The sequence below is a fragment of the Falco peregrinus genome, chromosome 6 (genome assembly GCF_023634155.1).
Source record: "Falco peregrinus isolate bFalPer1 chromosome 6, bFalPer1.pri, whole genome shotgun sequence".
Taxonomy (NCBI): Eukaryota; Metazoa; Chordata; class Aves; order Falconiformes; family Falconidae; genus Falco; species Falco peregrinus.
Window position 1 is genome coordinate 25,649,356 of NC_073726.1, and position 25,083 is coordinate 25,674,438.

Here is a 25,083-nt window from a genome sequence, read left to right on the forward strand (position 1 = left end):
TCCAGATATAAACCAGGGACATGGACTGTAAACATCACTGCTGGGATGAGAGCTGCATGGTCTAACACACCTTCACTTTGTATGTTAGCAGAACAGTTTGCCTAAGCAAGTTTTTCTCTGCGGTCACACCAGGGTAATGAATATGTGTTTATTCTCAGGAAACATTATTCCGGCTGGATACTCAGAACTTGGAGTCTGGCAGGTTGAAATGCCCTTTCGATCCTCAGCAGCCGTTTGCTTCGGTGATGGCAGGTGAGAAACCCTCAGAGCCAGGTGATCCTCTCATGGCTTTGTAGGTGAGCCGGGGGTGGGAGGCTCAGCACGATGTCCTCACCAGAGCTCCTCTGGCCTTGCTGTGGTTTCCAATGCTGGGCTGTGCTCTCAGAGCTGACGGAGCCTCCGGTCTGCAGACACCAAAGAGCTGGAAATGCAGCAACACAAACAAGGGCATTTGAGTGGCTGTGAAGCCTCTGCCAGCTGGGCAGGAAGACAGTTTCACCCTCTCCCAGTCATTTCTCCTTTAAGAAGAGAACAACAGCAAAAAAACAACGAATCCAACAACAACAACAAAAACCCCCACATGGACAGACGATGTTTGAAGCGCTTCTGGGCCTCTTTCTGCAATTATCAATATGTTCTGCTCTTTGAAGTCTGCTGACATCCACTACTTCCATAAATACATTTTTGAGGTTTCTATTTGCTCGAGTAGCCACTTCTGAAGCTTCCAGCCCAGGAACAAGATAATGCAATCTGCCGGCTGCGTGTGTCGCAGCGCTGTGTGGTCTGACATTTGGTGCCGAGGAATGTCAGCTTGACCTCCGGATCTCAAATCACTATAAGAGCTACTTTTGTCATGGTTTGGTTCATAGCTTTGGACAATTTTCATTTAACTTGTCCATCAAGCGTATGAATACAAGATAAGGGTGAAGCACCATGACGTTTTCATTTACAGCCAAAGAGCAGTGGTGACAATGCTTTGAAGTATCGGTCACTCTGTGTTATAAAAAGCATATGACTAATGTTCAGTCTTTATTCTCAGATAATAAGATAGATGATTTGTGATTCTGACCCAACAGATGGGGCAGGACTTCCTTCATTAAAAACAATAGATTAAAGCCAGTGCTTATTCTTCTCAGGGACCCCTAGTACTGTTTAATGACCATGAAGTCTATTTTTAAAATGGGATTCTAAAAACTTAAAAAACTTAACCTTTTTTTAAAAAAAAAACTTTTTTTTTTTTTGTTTAGATGCAATAGAACTTCATGATTTATTATAACGTTGGCTAATTTCAGTAGCACTCCAGTGCTTTGAATGCTCTGTTAAATCTTGTGAAATGAAGAAGCTGCTGTCTTTTAGATAACTAAAACATGAACTTTGGTATATAAGAATTTTTGAGCTAGATAAAATTGATGGTCAGAGTATTCTAGCATCCCTTCTCTGACTGTGCCTGGTGTCGAGTGCTTTGCATCAACATGCAAGGAGCACTGTAAAGAGTTACAAGCCTGACCAGAGAATGCGTTCTTGGCCTATCTTTTTGGTGATTACTTTATTCTCAAAACTACTGGGAGAACAATATGGTCAGGGATAAGATACTGCCCTGCAGCTCAGGGGAGTTGAGTTCCCATCTCTGCCCCTGATGAGAGGAGTAACCTTTGGCATGTCACTTCTATTTATCTGCAAAATGATGATAAAGATTGCTTATATCCTTCAGAAAGCACTTTCTAATCATTTCTACATATATGAGCTAAATAATATTTCATTATATTTTCAATCATGTATGTAGGTTAACACTGTTATAATACATATTATATATATAATATAAAACAATTGAGTAATTTTCATTCTTTGTAGAACTACATAATCTCTCTTTGAATTCTACACAGCATTTTTCCCCAAGTAGATTCCACAGATAAATTAGAAAAGCTAACCTTTTTGACTGAAAAGTCACCTGCTCACTATCTGTCTTCTATTACAAATTACCACTCACCGAAATGGTTCTGGACATAACTGGAACTTAAAATGAGAGATACCAAAAGCTGAGAGAAGTACTGAAAATGCCTTGTCAGCAGAGCCTAAGCAAGGATGAAGAATTTCTGTTAGCCCTTCAGATTTATTGATCACTGAGTGCCTGTCAGTTAGCAAACACCAATTACCCTGCCCATTCCTCATTATGACAAATACCTTTCAGAAAGCCCTATTGTTTCTTTACAAAGGCGACATGCTGTCTGAAATATGTGCTTTCCAATACTGTCATGGAAATAATACGTAAGTAACAACAATAATGAGGTAAAAAGAAAGCTGATAGATTTTTTTTTTGCCAAATAAAGTGCTTGTGGGTCATGGGTTGTGGTTTTGGGTTTGGTTTTGTTTGGTTTATTTTTTGTAGGTTTTTTTTTTCCCCCTTGATCTTATTTTTTTAAGTGCATTTATCTCTTTTGCAAATGCAAACACAAATGTCTGTGTTGAACGGTATTTGTTCTGCATTCACTCTCAACAAAGGACTTCTCTCTAAAAGATCTTATGAAATGTTTCCAGCCAGAGTATCAGGAAACCTGAAGAAGGAGCTCCTGGAAGAGGATTTTTATGTATCATATAGCTTTTTATATGTTTATTTTTTATGAATATAAATATTTTTTCTTTTTATGAACTCCAGGGACTTACTGTTGCAAGTCATTAAACAAAAACTAAACTCTTCCAACCAATAAAGCTATCTTGTTATTTTTCAGGGAAAAAAAAAAAAAAAAAGAGAATGTAAAACGCATTATGCGGTAAAAAATCACTCACAGAGATACTGTTTCTTTCCTTCTGTTTAGGAAAGTACTGACATCTGAAGGAAAACAGAAAATATTGTGCGATTATTAAGGTTGTGAAGTTTTACATTGCCCACAAAGCTGGCACAAGACTAAATATAACTGCAATTGCAGCAAGCGCACTGTACTGTATCATAGATGTGCTTTCCTTGTGGGACAAACCCTGGCTGCCTGATTCAAGCAACATGTCTCATTTATTTTAGTGTGACCACTTGCTATGTTAAAATGATCATGATTTGGGTCTGTAGCCATATTCCTACCATTAACACATTACACAGTTGAGGAGAATTCTCGTAGTGCTTAAATTCCTCTGCGTGTATGAAGTGTTGGATAGCGATCCCTACACCAGGAAAGGGCCAAGCTGCAAAGTTCTGTAGTGAAGCATCCATCATGTTTACTAGCTCAAGCCCAGGAGCACCAAAGCCATCAGGGCTGTGGCAAGCCTGGGGCACAAGAGCTAGCTTGAGTGGAATGATGGCTACATCCTTGGGCAGCCCACAGGTACATGGTCAGTGTCCATGGGGCAGGATGCTCAGACTGAACACACTTTTATACCCTCAAGAGCCCCGCACCCACTAAAGCTGGGGGATTTACTTTTCTGTGTGCCTAAAAGATCTGAAAGTTAGACTTGGACTTCTTCATTTCTCAGGCATATAATTACAAATATTACCCAGATTTAAATGTAAGTGACTTCACAGACCCCCAAATCCCATTAAAATATAAGCCAATAATATTTTAAAACATTAACTTAGCTCATAGGCCAATTAAACACAGGTGTTGTTCACCCAACAAAATACAAACAGTTTTAATTTTGTTTACCCCACAGCTGTAGAAACCCTATTTCTTTTTCATTTACAGATGAGTATCTTTATGCTGGAACAGCTTCTGATTTCCTTGGCAAAGACACGGCTCTAACACGTTCTCTGGGCCCTTCTCATGACCACCATTACATCAGAACTGACATTTCCGAACATTACTGGCTTACTGGTAAGATCCTAAACATATGCTGTTGTCATTTGCATTGTCCCTGCCTCTCTGAAGTTAATAGCCCCTTTCTTATATAAATATATGTCCAGTTACTATAAATATAGATATTGTATCATGGTATCTTTGGATTACATAGGCTTTTTTAAAAAAAGCTCAGTGGAGCAAAAATGCACTTGAGAGAAGCCACAGAGGTGATAATGCTAATTAAGAGTAAGAGAGTAAGACCTAATCATTCTTTTAATCTTTGATCTATACATCTGCATATAGTCCCGTAATTGGAATAATGTCATGACTTAAATGCTTCTAGTTCTAGTCTTGTTGGAATATATTATTTTTTTAAACCCTTTTTTTCCGATCACTTGTTAGAAGCTGTTCCTTACAGCACATTGAAATGACAGACTAGAAAGTCCACATTTTAGGTAGGAGGTCTTTTTATTTCTTTTCTTTTTTTTTCTTTTTCTTTTCCTTCTTTGAGAGGGAAAAATACCCTTTGTTGCTGTGAGGATCATTTTAAAACCACTAAGGGCACCCTAAAATAGCTTCCCAAGCAAAACACTGCTTTTTCTTGACCGTTAAGAAACATTCTGAGCTAGTAAACCCTCTAAAAAACTGGCTGCGTTTACACCCAGCCAGTCTCAAACCACACACAGAGTAACATGGAAAACTTCACTCACAAGCTAGCACTGCTCAATTAAAGCATCCCCCTTTTAGCCATCAACTGTCTTTAAAGATGTGGCAACACTGGCCCTGGTTCAGGATGCCTGTGTAACTATTATGGGTGTATTGTAAAGCCAAAGGCCTGCTGACCACAGGGTTAAGTTGTCTTCCCAGCAGACAACTTCTGAAAGTGGTAATTTTGCCTCTTAATTCTTGGAGACCTTGACAAGAGGAAATGTTCTCTCTCTTTTTTTTTTTTTTTTTTTTTTTTAAATTTTCTTGTTTTACCCCCCTACTGCTTCTCTCTTTTAATTTAAGCTGCTGTCGTATGTTTCTGTCTAGATGTAACTCCATAACCTCAGGGTTTCTGCTGTGAGACAAGGAGGAAAGGAAAAGCCACTTAAAAGTCATTTTACCTTTCCAAATAGAAGCGGTCCTTTGGACAGATAGAAAAATCTCACGTCTGACTCTGCTGACCTATCGCACTTTCATTTCCTGTGCTCAAAACCTTTCTTATCCCACCTCTCCTGTCTCCTCATTTCTACACTTCCTCATGCTGCGTAGACCAGAAATGGGCTGTAATGATATGATACAGACTGGGGTGGGTCCTCCCGGCAGGCAGTTCTCTAACTGTAATTAACCGTGCAACTGAATACCCAGTTTTATCACTGGTGGCCTGCTGATGCTCAGCATGGAAAGATGGTTGGGGTAGCTGCTTTCCTAAGGGATGCTATAATATCCTCAAAAGAAAGATTTACTGCTGTTTGGTCCTGAGGAGCATCTGGTGTTATCGTTAGTTTAGATCCACCTTGATGAGCATTACAGGGTTCAGTTCTCAGCCCAAAAGAACTTACACCTTGAATATCCAGTTCCAAACATTTTATTATGCTATTAATGTTTCTCCATGAGCAGTCTGAGGCAAGAGAACAGTACAAGAACACAGAATAAACTAAAGGTTTGAGAACTGTTATATTTTTCAGTTTGGAAGCTGGATGGGGGGTGTCTGCCTTTCTTCTTTCTTTGAGATTGATTCATGTTTTATTCTGTTTTCACTTAAAGCGTCTGTATTTGTGAAAGTTTTCTAAGGAGAATAATATATTAGTATGTCTGGGTTTGAAAAACAGCTTTAGTGTGCTAGACTGCGACGTGAAAATTACCCCACACTATATAAACACTGAAGACCCCATATATTCTTCAGGTTTACCTTGTTTCCAGCCATATAAAAAACTACAGTCATGCTCTGTCTAAGACTTCACATACACAATCCATGCAGTGTTATACTAAGAGGCATAGATATAAACTAGGTGCTTTTAATATTTTGAAACAGTCCTTTTAAGGTTGGAGAAAATTTTGAGTGCAACTCTAAATGACAGGATCATTTCTGTAACAAGCCATAGAGTAGCCAATATATTTCTAGTTTACTGTGTAACATTACCAATTACATACATTTGTGCTTTTAGCCGATATTGGTATAAAGAAAATATTTACTTGATTTCAGGTTTAAAACTCCCATCTCATCTAAATCACCTCTTTCCTAAGCCTACCACCCATTTACCAAGCATATGTTAGACCTCCAGGAAAAGTTGTACATACTTGAGTAATTGTACAATTAGAAATAAATTATTTCCAGGCGTGACTTGTGTTTTACTTAGGATCATTAGCATTAAATGTGTAACTTGTTTTTTTTCTAGAGGGCTGAGGAAGTTTTGCTGTAATGCACCTTAATATTCTTAAAGTTTAGTCTTATTCTGTTTCTGGAAACAGGATTATACTTTCCTGAGGGAAGGGAGGGAAAGACAAAGCATAAGGGAAAAATGCGTAGGATACCTTCCAGTTCCTTGCAGGGCACCTCTATCTTGACTAATTAAGACATGTCTTAATCTCAATGACTGAATAGCAGCTCCACAAAGGAGAAAAGGAGGAAGGCGGCTAATCTTTCCCATGACTCACATTCACACAGGCTTGTACTCCTGCACGCAGTGGCACTGGAGACAGAGGGGATGCTGCCGCTGCTCAGACATCAGCCCTTCTCCCGCAGAGCTGAGGAATCCGGCGCTCCCACAGCCGCTGCCCAGAGCTGCCTCACCCGTGGCACTGGCCAGGGACAAGGCACGTGGGGCTGGTGGCCCCGCTCTGGATGGCAAAGCCGCCAACTGGAACCGAGTCTGCCCTGTCCCAGCCCAGCGGGCAGGGGAGAGCATCCCGTGGTGGGATACCCGAGCCCTATGTACAGGCATGCACTGAACAGCTGCACATTCCTCTCTCCTTTATAGAAAGCTAAAGCTGTGGCTGTAATGAGTGCTTCCCTGAACTGCATTAGTCTTTTTTTTTTTTCTTTCTTTCTTTTTTTACCCCCTCCCCTCGTCTTTGCCAGAGCAAAGACTTGCAGGCAATGACTTCTTTATATCCTGTGAACTTTGGATGGGATTCAGCTCACTTAGCTCTAAAAGGAAAGAGTTAGCATCCTGTCTGAGCTCAGTTGTTTCACTTGTCTCTGTCTGTAATTTAGAGAGAGGTGATACTTCCAGAGGGTGACTCTCTCCACCTTTTGTAGGAATCTGTCATAAAATAGGATTATTCATTGTCACTTGCTTCCTTATATCCCTCTCTGAGAGAGGACCTGGATGAGCACAGAGTAGGAGCTTGACTTCTAGATAGTTGAAGGTAAATGAGGTGAGCGCTATCCTCTGCATTTCATCACGCCACATATTTTTGGCATACCAGCTACAAAGAACTGCTGCCTCCCACTGTTTTAGGTCGCTTTTGCATTTTTTCATGTTCCAGGATTTGCTACTTGTTGTCTGTTCTTCTTTTTCTGAGCCTACTGAGCCTCACTTCTCAGGAGGTCCTACTAAGGCATGCATGTTTGCACTGCCTAGAACCACTGCTGGCATTACAAGTGTGTGGTTGCCGGCTGGTAACCAAAAGCAAACGTGACCTCTCCAGCCAACCCAGCAACGCAGGACTAGGTGCAACCACTCCGCCCAGTCTGTCACAAAAACATGTTTAAAAAAGCATGAGCAACACCTGAATTTATGGTACCATCTATTGTCGGAGCTCATGATGCCTTCAGCCTCCTGTTTGGTTGCACACAATCTAGCCATGAAATTAATTTGTAGTAAAACCTTCTACTGAAGTAATTAGGAAGGGACAACTGTGTGTATGGGAAAACAAACAGTGGTTCAAAATCATCTTCATATATTTTGTTTCCCATGCAAAGAATCCAAAACCTGGTTCACAGCTGGTTCAAATGCACTTTTCTCTATTGCATGGATGGATTACAAAAGATGAGACAAAGATCTCACTTGCAGAATATGATGTGCTTTTAAGATCATGATCTCTTTCATTATTTTTTTTTCAGTCTCTTTGTCTTCATATCTTTTACACTGTATTTTTGTTTGGATTTAACTTTCAACTTCAGTGTTTTCAATTGTGATTTAAAATCATTAAATATTTGTGTTCCTTTAATTTGTTAGAGATTCTTCTAAATGTGTTCCAGGAATTGGTATTGAGACATTTGTTTTTGCATTTGGCTTGCCAAGTAAAGCAATGAAATTTAATTTAGAAGAAACATATATTCAGAGTTTTGTTCTGGAACCATGGATTTAAAAAAAAAAAAAACCCAACAAAAAAAACCCAACTATGTGAAATTGCAGAGCATGCCATAGAAGTATTTCACAGGTTTTCCTATTAAATGGCTACTTAGCTAACCACATATTTAAGAAACCATACTGGAAGCTTATTTATGTATTTATTCACTCTTAGAGATCTAATCTTCAAAGTAGCCTTACAGGCCCTGAGGGGTAATTGAATATTTTCTTTAGGCTCATTCTGAAATCCTAACTTAAATTTATAGAGCTTGATGCCTGCATCATTTCATTTTTCTGCTGACGCCATTCTCTAGTGTCAGAAAGGTTTAAAATAGAAGCAGCACTGTGGCTATTTTGACCCATAAATTTACTCCTCTGTCATGAAGGTGCACATTCAACACTTAAACACATCCCATTTTGTCTCAAGCTTTCATCTGTGAACTTTTGCAACAGAGACCCTCTTTTTGTCCTGTTTGTACTGTAGAGTTTGTGGTGAAAATTCCTCAGGGCTAACATAAAGTAACAATCATTCTAAAAAGGACAAAGGCATGAAGATATATTAAAAGCTGATAATAGCGTTCCCCACGTATCACCAGTGTGCTCTGTTTGCTCTACAGCCTTACACCGCCCTCCTTGCTGCTTTCTGCTGCAGCCTGCCTGCTTATGGGGGACAAAGACTGTGTATTTTATTTCTGAAAGAATGTATTTTAGAGTCAAGGGTCTCTTTGCAACCGTATTTGTATAGCAGCTTCTGTTTAAAGAAAAACATTATTGATCCAAGTGCCCTCAGAAGAGCTCGTCTGTTGTAGCACATTGGGGAATGTCTTGAAAATTACTTCCCCAAGTATCTGGTTTACTTGTGCAAGACAGTGTTGTTGCCTGCTCTGCTGCACTCAGGGGCTCTTGGAATTAGTTTAATATCTGATTTTAGTGCAAAATTTAAAGAAAAGACTGCAAAAGAAACCCCAGGGGAAAAAAAAAAAAAACCAACAAAAAACATAGATGGTGAACAGGTAGAGAAGGACTGGAGATCGGGTGAGGGGGCTGAGGAAGACACTGAAGGACATGTATTAAATACATGGCCCAATAAACATGCCTGTAAGATGCGGGCGGAGACATCCAAGCTTGCTTTAGAAGAGACTAGAAGTAATATAATGGCTCAGCTTATCAAGACAAGGTGCTATAGAATTTCTTGCAAAAAGCAGGTTTAAAATAACCCAAAGAAACCATTACATTGATATAGCTAAACTGTTTTCATGTTCAACAAGGAACTGTGTCCTTAAGACCGATTAGTCAGTTGTGGAATTTGGTGTGCTAACATAGGAATCCCAGGACAGCACTGTATTGGATTTGGTAGATAAAGGCAGTAAGATCGTTATAGCACAGATGTGTAGGAAATTTTTAACTTAGGAAAGCTGTCATTTATATTGAATTTTAATCGCATGGATCAATAAAGGTTCTTCCATTCTTTTGTAAGCTGTCTCTAGAAAACAGTAGTGTATTTCTGTAGCCATGACTGCTGCAATATATAATTACATTGATATAAATTCTACCGTGTGGTTTCAGAAAATCTGCTTAGCTTGATATTGGTGGCAAGAGCAGTAAGGAAGGTTTTTGTAGGCAATATTTTGGACTGAGACGACTTCTATTTTCACACAGAGAATGATAGCCAGTGCTGCACATTTATGCAAGTGGTAGTAAGATATATACACAAAACCATCACGCTAAGAGTAAATACTTCAGGATCTATGGTGGTTTTCACTAGTAAGTTAGTAAGAAACTCGCCATTACATGTATAAATAGTGATATTTTTATTTCCCTGGAAGATGCAACATTAAAAAGCACATAATAAAGCAGAAATTTAGTAGCAAGTATTAAGACTTCACATTTTTTAAACTTTTTTTGGGATCTTCTAGGAGCGAAATTCATTGGAACTTTTCCCATCCCGGACACCTATAACCCAGATGATGACAAAATCTACTTCTTTTTCCGAGAAATATCACAAGATAGTGGCACATCTGACAAGACAATCCTTTCCCGAGTTGGGAGAGTTTGTAAGGTAAGGACTCTATGTTTTTATTTTATTTTATTTTATTTTATTTTATTTTATTTTATTTTATTTAAAGGAAAAAAAAAAACCACCTGTTTGGTTTGTTTCTGTGGGAAATCTGTTTTCCCCTTCAGATGAGAAGGAAATAGTGTTGTTACCTAATGAGCCACCACACTAATTTTTCTGAATGTAGAGTGCTGATGCACTCTGAAATTTGTTTGGCTGGAAAACAGACCTGATATTGACTGTGTACCTCTTTTTTTAAAAGCTATTATGCCTATAAATTATACTCCTGTGTCTAAACGATAATGCACTGACCTTCAGATATGCAAGTGACCTGCTTTATTTCATAAGCTTTCAGCAAGGATTTATTTATCGAAGTGCACACAATGGCAAGGTATTAGAGTTTTTGTTGAAAGTGCCCACTGAATGGAGGGGATATACAAACCCATCCCTTCAGCCTCGCTCAGCACATCATTCCTGGGCATTGCTGAGAGCCGGGGTCAGTCATTTGTTTCTGCACATTCCTGATAATCAGTTGGGGTGAGGAGGAGGCTAAAAATGTATATAGTTTCTGAGCTACACCCACATCTGCCCAGAGGTTTCCTCCCCTGGGAAGAGATGCAGTCCTTGACCTGTTGACCAGGAGAACCAGGCCCTGGGTCTGCTGCAGTGTAAAAAGCTTCATTTTGTTGTTTCCTGACTTCCTTTAAATGATTACTCCCTTCACTTTCTCTTTCAATATGCTTGGTTTTTCCTCTTATGAAAGATTTCTGCTCCTGTTGGTATTCATAATGCGGACTCAGATTTTCATGAGCTGTACTCTTTTTGAAGAAGCAACTCTGTCAAGGGCAGAAGCCTCTTCAAATGGTAATGAGAAAATAAACCAATACCGGTACATGAAGACAGCAGTCAGTGTAGGGTTTGCTGTTTAACTCTGGTTTGGCTGTGGTCTTCCTTCCCACTACAGCAGAAGAGTCCATTGACACCCGTGTCAGGCATACTCTCTATCCACTCTTTTGTTCCGTGATACCGTAGGAGCAGAAGCAGTCAGTACAAGTGCTCCTGTCCTGTCGTCAGGTCCTCAGCGAATCCACGTACCCAGGAATCAGTGGTAAAAGTCAGGAAAATGGGATTTTAAAGCTGTCTTCATATTAGGAAATATAAGCTTTGAGCATTGTGTGTCTCATGCTGAAGTAGCTATCAGCAACACCATCACAACAATCACACAAGTATGTTTCTGTGATAATGGATTCAGCAGCTTTCATTTACTTGCATTTTCTGAGCAAAGTGATTCTGATGGTCGTGGAATTATTTTCTTAAGAAGCTTGAAAATTATTAAACAATCAAAAGAGCTTGTGATTGGCAGTAAGAAGTGTCTAGGAGAAGAGCACCCATTCAGCTAATGGACACACACTGAAAAACAGTGGGCACATGTATGAGTATATAAATCTACAACTGCCCTGCTGTACAGCAAACTTATAACTCCAGTTGAGATCTCAGTGACCACAGCCATTTCACACTTCTGTCCTTGACCTAACATGTTAAGAATACAAAAAAACTCATTCATAAATCAGGTTTTTAGCCAGACGAAAGAATGGGTAATCTTTAGTTGGGTATTACACAGCAGGGTGATTAATGGCAGAGTGGAAATGCAAACATATATGATTTGCTGCTAGACATGGCATTTGCTGATTATGAGAAAGCACTTAATGCATTAGGAGAAATTGGTAGACAACATTTTCAAGCCCAGGCACATAAGAGATTATAGTAAACTAAGATATATTAGCTACAGATCTCAAGCATCCTTTACCTAGAGGAAAAAGGAGATAAGATATCGTAATAAAAGCAAATATATTGCAAGGAAATTCTGATGACCATGCGTAACTGTACCTCAAATGAGACTGAATTACTGAATTTGTAGAGTAATCATGTTAACAGGAAAAAAATGTCTTGAATTTTATTTTTAATAGTCAAAACAAAACAATGGAAACTGATAAGTAAGGTGATGATTATTGTTAGTTTTACACTATTGTCTTTATTTACTGAGCACTTCCCAATGGATACAGAATTCTCTTGAACATTCAGGCTCCTGATTTTTTGTAGATTTGTCTTAATTACTTGCAAATAAAAAAAATTGTAATGCAAATTATTATAAAGAAAATAGAATTATTATGTGTACTTAATATAAATAAAATATGCAAACAGGCTCCTGTTTATGGACTAAGATCCTCTGGATCTGTGCTCTGACATGAAACATCTGCTATACTTAATTCTCACTGATATGAGATCAGTGTCTTTGGTTGGAATGGTTGATAACATAACAATTTCTACTTGCACTGTCTCATTAAGGTGACCTGTACTGCGGGAAGTTAAGCCTTTGCCTTCTTTCCCTAGCAAGCAGAGAGTGACAGCAGATGGGAGGAAACCAGCAACTTTTGAAATGATTTGCTTGGTGTAAACCCAGTTTTGTTCTGCTGGAACTCAGTTGCTCTCTACCTCACTATGCCTTAGGGCTCCTGTACATTAATGCCAGAGACACATGCTGAAGTTAGAATAGGCTTTGTTTATAATAAGGAGGTTAGTCAATGCAGCCTGTTCTTTGGCTAATTTTCAATGGCTCAACAATATGGTCTCTCACTGATCCTTCCCCTTAGGGAAAATCTTCTGTGGAAAGCATTCCCTTTTCCCAGCTACTTTCAGACCCAGAAGATTACAATGCTCTTGCTGGCAGCTCTTTGCCCAGAGTCAAACAGCTGTCACTTGTCCTGTTCATAAGACCGTACTTACCGTCTTGCAGCCTGTGCTGCCATAACGCAGCCCCTGCCGCACTAAAGAGCACTGATTCAGATGTACGTCATCTGTGTTCTGTATGTCACTGGGGGATATCAGTATGAATTGGGAGGAAGTGCTTTCAACAGTCACTTTCAGAACCAGTTGTATAATTTATCATGGCAAAAGGCATTTCCTATTTTTGGTTTGAGGGAGGCAGAAGAAGTACCATTGGCCTGTCTGTAATACCTGATACCACTTATGGTATGATCCTGAAGTGTAATTTGTTGGGTTATTCTCTTTCTTTTCAAGTAAGGTCATAAGTAAAAAGAAAAAAATACTATTAAAGACTAGCCAGCAATGTTTATTCATTTTCTAGAACACATACAGATACACATATGTATATTAAATGATCATACAAACTATAATTTCTTAAGAGCATGAACCCATGTATTTCTATATCTAGAAACACAGGCATAAGCTGTTACATTGTCTTCAAGCCCACACTGCTGAACCAGTTTACATCGGCTACAGACACAACAGTCGTTACACAGAGCCAGAGTTTGGAAAAAAATACAAAAATAAAAAAATTTGCAGCATCCATCCACTGTGCCGTCTGCAGTCAACTAACAAGCCAGCCACATTTTTGTATACATATCCAGCACTAAATGATGACATAATTGTAAATCTGTTTAAGGACAACATCACATAAGCACAAATATAGCCCCAGGAAAGACCTAGTTTTCTCTATTTTCCCCACTCACATAAAGTGAGAAATGAAAATCCTAACCTAAAGGAGTCCACAGAAAGGTTTGGGAGAGGGAGGAAGGTTGTTGGGATTTTTGTTTGTTTGTTTTCTATATAGAAACACATTTTTTCATAGTTACAACCTCATTCTGTTGGAATGGAGTGGACATTAGCCAAAAGCAGTAGTTTCTCTGCTGCAGTAGGAAAATCCTGTTTGTTATTACAATGGTTTGCATTCGCTGTGTTACAAGCTTCTCTTTAACAGTTTCAGTGATGTATTGCAAAAGTTACGGCATGCAGTCTTAGAGACTGATTTCCAAGACCTCAACTGGCAAGAAATCAGACTTCGGCCCCTGATGCTTTCCCCTATTTCCCAAAGTGTTCAATATCCAGAAGTGGCCTTTGTTCTAGTGGGAACAAGTGAGCTCTTTGTATTTTTTTTTTTTTTTTTTTTTTTTTTTTTTACTGGCATGCCATTCCACCCTCACATATACCACACTGTACCTGGGGACAAGAGTATAGCAATTAGGCACAGCCCTCCTGGTTAAACTGTACTTTCTAAACAGACTGGAATGTAATCATTTTAAGAGCTCCTGAGTCAAGAGCCTAGGACACACCCTGCATTCCACCTTTGGGTAATGTGATTTATTTTCAGAGCCATGAACATGAGCAGAGTTCAAGGCTACGACCTTGCCTCCCGTCTGGTGCTTTAAGGCAATTTGTATTCCCGGAATGGCGGGAGGGAGCTATTCCTCTGTAACTCCAAGCCCAGGCTCTCTGCTGGGCTCTGCCATGGGGGCTGCTTGTGTGTAAAATTTAGAAGGTGTTTTTCTTCTCCTGGAAATAGTCTAGCCATGCCTTTACTGTGACTAGGAATAACTGGGTCATTAACATTCTTTGTATTTCTATATTGTGTAATGCATCACTGTGTAGATAATTGATCTATCTCCAAAACCATTTGAGTTGTCCGCACAGCATAATCCTTTACCGTTCAGCCCTATTAGCTTGGGTCCCGGAAGCAAAATAGCCATGTTAACATGTTCTCAGGAAGGCTAATTAGTCTGGGCTTAGAGCCATGCTCGTGCAACTCTCCTGCTTCCAGTTCTGGAGGCAAGTCATTCCAGATGAGATTTAAGTTACCGCGTATTACATGCTTACATGCTTTCTTTGTCACCGTAATATTGCCTAGCCATAATACTAGCCATGGATCATATTTTTTGTTGGCTTTTTTTTCTTTTTCTTTTTTTTTTAAATTTCTTAGTGATTAAAACCACTTTGAATATGTCTAGAAAAACCTTGACCCTTATTTGCCCATTGAGCATCTTCACAGCAATGGGTCTTTCAGCAGCCAGCTCCTCTTGGACTTCCAAATTTGGATATTATATGCAATTTGAAAGTTTTCAAAATATGTAGAAAAGCAGATTCTCATCAAGATGACTTAATTTTAAGGTTCGATGTGTTGGAGACAGGCTAGTTCCATATAGTATAAGCTTCTAACTGTGATGAATTAAGAGATATAACATCAGGCTTTGTCAGGTCTTTTGGTCCAGCTTTCTGTATTGGCAAGGATACAGGTGTAAGCATAGGAAGTTTTGTATATTTTTGTCCCTCATGGGTGTGTTTCAGCTATGTAATTGGTGGGGTTTTTGAGGGGAAAAATCATGATTTGCAGATGAAGCAAAAATATGTAAGTTATGCTTATATATAAAGAGGTGTGACTGAATTTTACTGAGCCTCAGGGAAAATGAAAAAGAAATTGCAGTGTCAAGATAGAGCTTTAAAAACTGGATTACGGAAATGCAGCTGCACAACCTCTGAAGCAAACTCTGGAAATCATCCTGGTTTCCAGATACTCATTGCAGAAGACACTGTCAGTGACCCACTGGTTTGGAAGTGGCAAGCCTTCAGAGTTAGTTCGAGCTGAGTTCCTGTGCCTAATCCAAAGTCCTGACTTCAGAGTGCTTTGAATCAGATGTTCAAATATCTATAAGAGTAGCAAATAATGACTTTATGATTTTGAAAATTTTCTGATGTGGTAAAATTACCTTCCTGCATTTTGTTTCTACCAGTACATTTAATATGAAAATGTGCCACGGTTTACAGTTCAGGCTTTGCTGCTGTTGGTTGAGTACATAGTTGTAAATGTAGACATTTCAGGATGTGAATTTCTAAAGGACTCCTTCAGATGTTGACCTACCTTTGTGTTTTGGTCTCATGCTTTTCCAGCTCTCAACCTGTGGTTGTCAATACTGTGGGCACACTGCCCCACGCTAGTGACTTCAGGCACTTTTATGTACCCAAGCGAGGAAAGCAATTATCACTGATTCACTTCAGTCAGTAAAGGCAAATGACTGTTTTTTAGAGGAAGATTCCTTCCATCTTCAACTCAAATCACTCTTTGAAGGACATATTTTCCACTGATTATAAAGGGAGGTTTGCCCTGCTGGAGTCACTAGAACGTGAAATTCAAAGGATTCTTATTTAAGATGGGAAATGGTAAATTCAGACCTGTTTGTTCAGAAATAAGCCATCCTATCCCAGTGCCATATCCCACACTGCTTCACTTTCACAATTGTCTCAATACTTTCAAACCATATAAATGCTGACTCCTTCGTGACATTAATTGCATGATCCACCTAGTCACTTGAATTGCCTGTAGTTTTGTGATCAAGATTGGTACATTTCATAACATGAAGGTTTTGTTCTTTTTTTTTTCTTCCTCCTGTCTTTTCATATCATTTTAATATATTTATATCATATAATTTATATTAAATATATATGAAAGTTTAGGTGAGAGACAGGTAATGGCAAGTCACACACTGGAATAAACCATGAAAAAGTTATACCCAAAATTTAAGGTAGATTTCCCTGATAATTCCCTTACATATTTCATTAGTTCAGCCATCACCCTTTGCTGACTTCAAATTTCCATTGAAGTTGAACATCCTAAGATGGATACAGTAGACTACATCTGCTTTGTGGTAGGCTTTGAACAGTTTTGGGGAATGTTCTTAACACTAGCAAACCTGTTGGAGGTAATCTGAGCAGGATTGCTGAATGGCCTTGTGGTAAAACGGTGCTTAATTTTATTATTTCATTTGTTCCAAACCATGTTCAAACTTGCTGTTGTCATATCCCTGTCTTTACCTGAGCTTGTTAGTTTCTGGCTTTTGGTGGGGTTTTTTTGCAAGGTATGCTTACTAACAGTCCAGGATTTTTCTTTGTTGTGTTATCATATTTTCCAATTCGGATCCCATCCAAAGATAATTCAATAGAAACCTCTGGGTCTGATGTTTAAATACTTTCCGAAGTAAAAATCAACATTTTCATTAGTGAACCAAACAGTTACGTGCGTTTAATATGAGTACATTGCCATTCTGAATGAAATAACAACAAAACTGCTTAAGGAGCAGGAACTCAAAGCTAAGACACTGTTTCTCTCACTTAAAGTTCAGACCAGGGCTTTTCCACAGTGGATGTGGTCTGCAGTCCTGTAGTTTTTGCTACAGTCACAATAAAGACCCTTTTTCCCATTGTCTTCATGCCTAGAAATCTGTGAATGCCCAGAGCAGCAGCTGTACCCATAGGTCTCATGTCAGCTTTCAAACAACACTGGGTCATCTTGCCATATATTCAGCTACTTGAGCTTCATTCTGGTTTCATGCCAAAAGCTTCCCTCGTTTGGTCCTGCTGGGCACTTGCTCATTTCGGCTGAGGAAGCCAAAAGCAGGCTGGACACTAGCTGCAGCACTGCTGCATGCTGATGACTATAGATATGTGTGCCCGTCTTGCTGAATCTTGCTGGCTAGATAGGCACGGACACAGCCTGAGACAAATGTTTAGCTTTTCTGTTGATTTTGGTTTTGGCATCTATATTTGGCCATGGTTATGCAATCAGCTTTAGACGTGCACAGAGCTTGATGAATGATTTGATCTACAGCCCATAATCTTAATCTGTAGGAGAGACCATGTCATGCCTTTTGCAACAAGCAGTGTGGTTTACGCTAAGGGAATGAAGCCAGCCAGTACAGAGCAGTGACAGGTGGTGAGATCAGTAAATATACCACACCAACAATGAGGACCCTTTAGTCGTAGTGCCTGACACAATGGCACTGTCTCAGGATGGGGAAAATAAGCAGGGAGCCAGGACAAGCTGTGCATTCGGTTCTGGACTGTGACGGACGATGATTTGAGAAAGGTGTTCAGAAATGGCAAGTCCCAGGGACCAAAGAGTAGTCCAGGGTTTTGCATGTCTGTACTCCAGACCATGAGTTTTCTGTCTCAAGTTGTGATGGTATTGGGGTCTCAAGAAAGATGTGAAAAATGATTGGAGAAGGATTCTCTGAAAATAGGAGAAAGCTTGATGTTCAAGCCACACAAATCTAGAGGAACTTCTGATTATCCTTTTGGAGGAGGCAAAGAGCACGTAGACTGCACCCTGATGGTCTGAGGAGAGCTGTAGAGATACCAGGCTGATGCATCACTGTGGCAATCAAGGAGGGCTGAGTTTATTCCAAGCTTTCTTGTTGAGGTGATGTGCACAGGGGTCTGTGGGTGTTTGCACCTTTAGCTCTGCTGTCTAATTAGGTGCAAAAGCCACCCCAGTGGTAGACACCTTGCAAGGCACAGTCTGCAGGCTGAAGAATTGCACTGTTCTGCCAGGCTAGACTTGATAAGGGACATCGCTGTGGGTAAGCATGTAGTATATGATGCTGTTCCTCTCAATAACTCATCTTGGTTCAGGCAGGTGAAGTTTTACATGTTGGCGATAACTGCAGTGCCCAGAGAGGTCGGTGCTATCTTATATGAAGAAATATTCAATCCTATAATGAGAAGCTTTCCCCATGAAAGATTCTGTAGCCTCATAGAAACAGCAGAATTACTACACAGAGTCATCACTCTTGTTATCAGATGGGGACAGCAGACACAGGGTGAACTGACTTTCCCAAGTTTACTCTGAGTAGTCATAGTAGAGCAGTCAAACATCTAAAATCATATGTGCCTCCTTTCTTTTGTTTATATTGCAAATGTATTTTTATTCTTTCTCAAGTCACACTTCATGTGTTGCTTGATGGTTTTGGCTCTGACCCACAGCTTGCCAAAATCATGGGAGGAATCTTTCATCTCACATCAATATGATTTCGACAAGAAATTTTGAACCTGAGTTCCTGAAGGAGGAAATCTTACTTTCCCCTGTTAGGTCAATACCTAACAGAGTTCAGTAGAGCCAGAAAATGCAAAGTAAAATGAAACAAATAAAAAAGAACTATGAATTTGAAGGCAGAAGTACAGAGAATATTGTTGGCTGTTTCTCCATTTATAAAGTCTGCTAGAAGGGTGGGTTTTTTCCATAATGTAAGTCTTTGCTGCAGGAGATGCCATTTGTTTCTGATGGCTTTGTACTAGCTAAGCTTCACACAAGAGAAGGGCTCCAGGGTCTTTTGCAGTTTCAGCACTTTTTCCCTCTGTTCTCTAGCATTTCCTATTATTCAGGCCAGGAATTCCCTTTGGATGGTCTTTTTGCACATCTTGCCACTGGCTGTAATTAATAACCTGCTTCTAGAAATTCCACTCATGGTCTCTTCTCTTTTTTTTTTTCTTTCTTTTTTTTTTCCTTAAGAGGCTGTTCAGGATAATTACTGTCTTTAAAGTTTTATGAATCACAGTGCTTGACATCTTTGATGTTGGTTGATTTTCAGAAAAATCACACTTTTTGTCCTAATGTTCAATTTGTCACTGTTACTTACAAACAAATAAAAGATTTTAAACCCCAAAGATGCAGATGTTCTTTAGCTTTGTTGCCATCTGTTTTCCTGCCTGCTGGGTTCCAAGACAAACATTTGTGCATTTTCATGAAGCTACAGTTATATATAAAATGCAATAGAACAGATAATAGACAGAAAGTCTTTAATATAAGCTGATTTTTAAATCACTTGTTCATAAAGCAGTATTTTTTCTGATGGTTTTTGTTTCCATGATAAACTTATTTTTAACTACAGTGATTGAAAAACTTGCTTTTTTGGTCAGTTATATGTAAATTTCAGATCAGAAAACTGAGATTTCTGTGGAAGTCTCCCAAGAAAGATTATGATATGACCTTCATTTACTTCACAAATTTTACATTGTAGCATTTGAACAGCATTCTTCTTGGACTTCAGAATGCCATACACTTACCTTTGCTCATTGAAGTGGTACACCAGATATCTGAATTCTTAACTATTTCCACATTAAACATTTTCTGTGTTTAAATCTGTGTGATATTTAATGGTAACATTTCCTCAACAGGTGACAGATTGAACTGCCCACCTTCTAGCTGGCAATTACCTAAATCCCTAACTCAGGCAAACACAAGTAACCAAGATTTTACAGGCGCTTCTTTCTGTTAAAAAGAAGGTATTTCAGGCGGAAGCATTGGTATCTGTTACAGTTTGGGAGATTACGAAGCAGTAAGTGCTAACTAAAACCTTTATTTACATTCAAAAAGAAATGTGCAGTCCTGAGTGCCTTCATCTATGCTGTAATGAAGTTTATAGTAAACACTGTTAATCCAGTGTGCTTAGAAGTGATATTTTGGGAGATAAGATTTCAAATACTCATAGCTGCTCATCTGTTACAAGTAGATTAGCTGTATTTTTGGAATGAAAGGCTTGCTCACGCTACCTTCCCCTTCTCTCACTGCTTAGATTTATCTTGTCTTCTTGTCTCATCTCCCTGAAATATTTAGCGTTCTTTGTCTTCAGTAACAGCCTCTCCTGTCCAAAATCATTTCAGTACATCCAGCTTACCACACGCTTCCAGCAGGGTTGAGGCAAATCCTTGCTTGGTGTAAATCAGTCCACTAGTCTTGGGATTCTCCAGCTTTGTGTTGAATCCTTATTTCTGTTCACCTATGCATTGGCTAGCCTTTGCTTTGGTGATATTCTCTTTTCCATCTGTTTTTTCTATCCCACTGACTACCCACCCTGTACATCTTATTCTGTTAATGTCATGCTCTAAATCCAGCTCACAGCATCTGAGCACATCGGTGACTCATTGCAGACGTATTATTAAATAATCTTTTCCAGAGAAGAGACTGTCTTCCTTCTGTAGCAACTCAGCCCCAAAAAGATTTTGGCCCACTCATTTTTGGCCCCCCAACAATTATTGCCCAGCCAATAATTGTGAACAATGCTGGTCCATTCAAGGAGTCTGTGGCAGAGTAGGCATCTGTGATGCAAAGCTAATGAGTTTGTGCCAACATGGTCTGAAGGAAAGGAGAGTAATCACATGCTTACCAGCACCTGAAGCCTCACGACGTGTCAAAGACTGACCTGATATGCACCAAAACATGGTGTTAGGAAGGAATAGGTGCATTTTCTTCCAAAAAATTGAGATTTCCAGAGCTTAATAAGATAACTACTACTTGAGAGAGTCCAGAAGTAAAGATCTGTCTCTGCTATGAACAGTTTTTGAACCTCCTTGGGCTGAGCTTAGCTAATTCTACCTGTAGATAAAATTACCACAGTCTTTGTAAATTCTTGCACTTTCTCAGTCAGTGCATCCTGGGTATGTATTAGGAAAGCAAAGACACTGTGTTATTCAGAGATGACATAAAGAATAGAGGAGTACTATATGGCTGCTAATAAGTAAAGAAATAAATAAATAAACAATCAATCAATCAATCAAACAAACAAACAAATAATAATAATAATAACAACACCCCAAAAAGAACAAGCAAAAACATCCTCCTAATAAAACGTACATTTTGTTTCATTCAGCCATGGCAACAGGAAGAAGCATGTTGGAGGATCCGGTGTGTATTGTATGTGCAACTGTCTAAATCAGTGAAAGGTCTTTCCAGTCTCCATTTCTGCACTGTAAATTTGTTGTGCTCTGGCTTCAGAAGGACTCTAGATGGTGGAGTGCTGGCTGGTCACTGATTCCCCTTCCTGCTTTACAAACTGTGCAGTGTTATTGGCAACTTTTGCCTATGTAAGGCACACCCAGTGAATGTCTGTTCTAATGTCTTTTAAATTCAAGTAACATGGTTAACATCATGTCCTGGCTTGAGGGTGAGGAAATATGGATACATCTTAAATCCAGTGGAATCTTATACTTAAAGCACATAGCACTTGCTAAGACTGCTTCTTTTGAGCACAGTATATGGTTCACACTGCTCTTTAGGAACTCAGTGGAACTCCTGATATATTTAAAAGAAGCATTTGTGAAAATCCCGTGTTGGATCATGACTTAAGGGTGGTAAAACACAAGTAGGTATTTTCCCACCTCTTGCAGAAGCTGAACGCCTGTGATGACAGGAGCACAAGCTAGACAAGGGTGATTTTTCCTTTCCAGTCCAATCACATCTTGCTTCCTCCCCACTTTCCGATCCCAGCCAGGCACATCTCTTGTGATGCTGCACTGCATCCACCAGAAATCAAAGTGGAAGCCCTGCAACATGAGAATTGCTTAGCAAATCTCAATTGCCAGGGGAAGGAAAAGCTTAATGCTTCTTGCCTTTTAAGATTCTTTGTTGCATCTTTGTAATTGTTTGATTTTAATTAAAGCGCAAAGTTTATCTGCTGTGCCTTTGAACAGAACACACACACGCAAAGCTTCTTTTTCCTATTGGCTTTGGGCTGCTACTTTTGACACCTTTATAATAAATCTGTTGGCTAGATGCAAAGCTTCAGGCTTGGCAGGATCTCAGGAAACTGAGAGAATAGGTAGCAATTCTTGTAAGAGCAAGAGTTCCAAAGGTGATAGATTAACAGGAATCGTTTCCAACTGAGCTAACCTATTTAAAAGTAGCAAGTACTTGAAAAGGGAAAACAGTTAAGAATGCATTACCAGAGAAGTGTTACTCCTTCTGAAATGAATTTCAGGACTTAAAACCATCTTTCTGAATGCCTATACTATTTATGATACAACCCTGAAGGGCCAAATACAATCTATGGAAACAGCACATAATTTCCACCACCCAGTGTTTCCTACTGGCTCGTTCTATACCTTCAAAGTTGCAAAGCCGGTTAACAAAAAAGGGATCTCTCCTAAGGAGGCAATGAATATTTATGATCAAATTTGTGGTGCTTAAACTTACAGTACAGATCCCCTAAGCTTCTGTTTATAAATGAAAAGAAATAGGCACCTTTATGGGCTAATTCAGAACCTATAGAATTCAGAACCTGGGAGACTACTGTTGGCGCTAATATTTCTCATAAGTGTTTGAATTCTTGGTTCCTGCTGGGATATCGTTGCCCTTACAGTTTTCAGTATGCAAATAATTTGGATCGAAATAGCATTGCAGAACCTAAACAGATCTGTTATTTGGGACCAAAGGAGACAGATAAATGTTATACATTAGCTTTTTCATGTACTCAATGGAAGGAGGTAAGCTAAGCAAACTCCTAGTTCTGGCTTCTTAAAATTGAAAACTTTCTTCTAAGATCTACTTCCCCCACACCCCTCTACTGATCCAAGTCAGTAGAAGGACACCTACCTTTCATAAGGATAATTCAAATTTCAAGTGACCTTTTAGAGATTATTTCTTTCTTCAGTCACTAAAGGAAATCTAGGCAAGTATGCTCGTATCTTGGAAGCCATAGTAAAAAAAAATGAAAAAAAAATAAAAAAAAAGAAATTCCTTTTGTGGAGGATAGACTGATATTTCCATAAAAATGATTATTAAAATGATTATTAAAATAATATGACTGGTTTTCCCTGGAACACATGTATCTCTGCTCCGTACACAAAGCAAGCAGTGCAGTATTTACATTGCAAGATCTGCTTATGAGTGTAGTTTTTCTTTTTTGAGAAATCTATCCATAATGTTCTCTATTATTACTGGGTTTGTAAAGAATTCTTGAAGAACAACTGATGGCAAAAAATAGCATGACAGGGAACAAGAAATCACATTATAGAGACATATGTTTTCACAGCATTCCAGCTGTAGACCTGGTGGGAGAACTTTGCAAACCAATTTGGGTATAATTAGGAAATTTGAGTTGCTCAGTCCCTGAGCTGAGAAGTGACTACTGGAGCTACTTATAAAAAGGATGTCCTACTCTATTTTTGAAAAAAACTCAAAACCAAACCACAACCTGAAAAAAAGACTTTGTTGTTGTAGTAAGATCAGGCCGTGGAATCAGACTGAAGAAGCACGGCCAATACTGTGCTACCATCTACCATCATATGTTACAGCTCTTCTTATTTGTTTAATATTTATGTCTTTTAATTTTATTTTTATTAGAATGATATGGGAGGTCAAAGGAGCCTAATAAACAAGTGGACTACTTTTCTGAAAGCCAGGCTTGTGTGTTCAATACCTGGTCCTGAAGGAGCAGACACACATTTTGATGAGCTGCGTAAGTTGATTTATCTCTAATGGACTATTTTGACCTCCATATCGCTTGATTTTTTGGTTGTTTTGTGGGGTTTTTTGGTTGGTTGGGTTTTTTTTTTTTGGTTGTTGTTTGTAGAAGCACTGTCTTGTTCTGATTTTACTCTTCTTCCAGACAGTGCTAGTAATATCTCTGTCTTTTGTCAGAAGTCCTGATTATAACTGGGATTAGTCTAATCAGAAATATGGTGGGTTTACTTTTCACTCCAAAAGCTGGAAAGTGAAAATTTCATTCTGTATAAAGAATGGACTATATAAAAATGGAAAACTTCAGAATATCAGCACAAAATCACAGGGCAGAAATTAAATTTTAGACAAAAATAGAGTTTTTTTATATATTTACAAATATCCAAATTAGTAAATGCAGAAACATTCAGTGGATATTTAATTAAAAAAAAAGACAACAAAACCAAACAAACATTTTCTCCATTGCAGAAGATATATTTTTACTTTCTACAAGAGATGAGAGAAACCCACTTGTGTATGGAGTCTTCACTACAACAAGGTATGTATCAAGATCACGTGTGCCTCTGGAAACAAATGCTGAAGACCTTACTCAGGCCTTTTACTAAACCCTTCTATTACTAGATCCTGATTCCTGTGAGCAGTGAGAGACTGCTTGTCTAAAACTTGCAATATTGGGGCTGTAGTCAGTAAGGAGAATTATTTCAGAAATGGAAATAATAAATTATGTCCCTAAACATTTGTGTGCCTGACTTTTGAGAATGATTGTAAAAAGTAATGAATATTTAAACAGTCAAAAGCACACTAGTTTATTTCAGCCTTATGTAGTTGAATTACAAATTTGTCATGCTATTTTGAGCAACCGAGAGTTACTGTTTAAAACACATCACTGCCACGAAGCATTAATTCTGTAACCAACAACTTGACATCAGCTGTTTCTTAGAATCAAACCACACTATGCTCTAAAGTGATAATTCAGTGTTTTCATGGACAGGAGTTGATGGAAGAAAACCCCACCCTTATCTCAAGGGGATAGGTTAATTAATTAATGGATCTCTCAGCTGCCATACTGAGGTGCTCTATATAGAAATGTCAGAAAGGAAATAAATAATTCTTTCGTTGTCTCCT

The 25,083-nt window shown here is 38.9% G+C and overlaps 1 protein-coding gene across 6 annotated transcripts in view; it reads left to right on the forward strand.

Moving 5' to 3' along the window:
* The window catches only part of SEMA3D (semaphorin 3D), a 144,180-nt gene that overhangs the window by 82,652 nt on the left and 36,445 nt on the right, over positions 1 to 25,083 (forward strand). For all 6 annotated transcript variants that reach the window (XM_005240156.4, XM_055807609.1, XM_027790549.2 and 3 more), the window contains 5 exons: positions 159 to 252; positions 3,669 to 3,797; positions 9,961 to 10,103; positions 23,842 to 23,956; positions 24,427 to 24,496. In XM_005240156.4, coding sequence (XP_005240213.1) covers positions 159 to 252; positions 3,669 to 3,797; positions 9,961 to 10,103; positions 23,842 to 23,956; positions 24,427 to 24,496 — 551 coding nt within the window. The remainder of the gene's footprint in view (positions 1 to 158; positions 253 to 3,668; positions 3,798 to 9,960; positions 10,104 to 23,841; positions 23,957 to 24,426; positions 24,497 to 25,083) is intronic.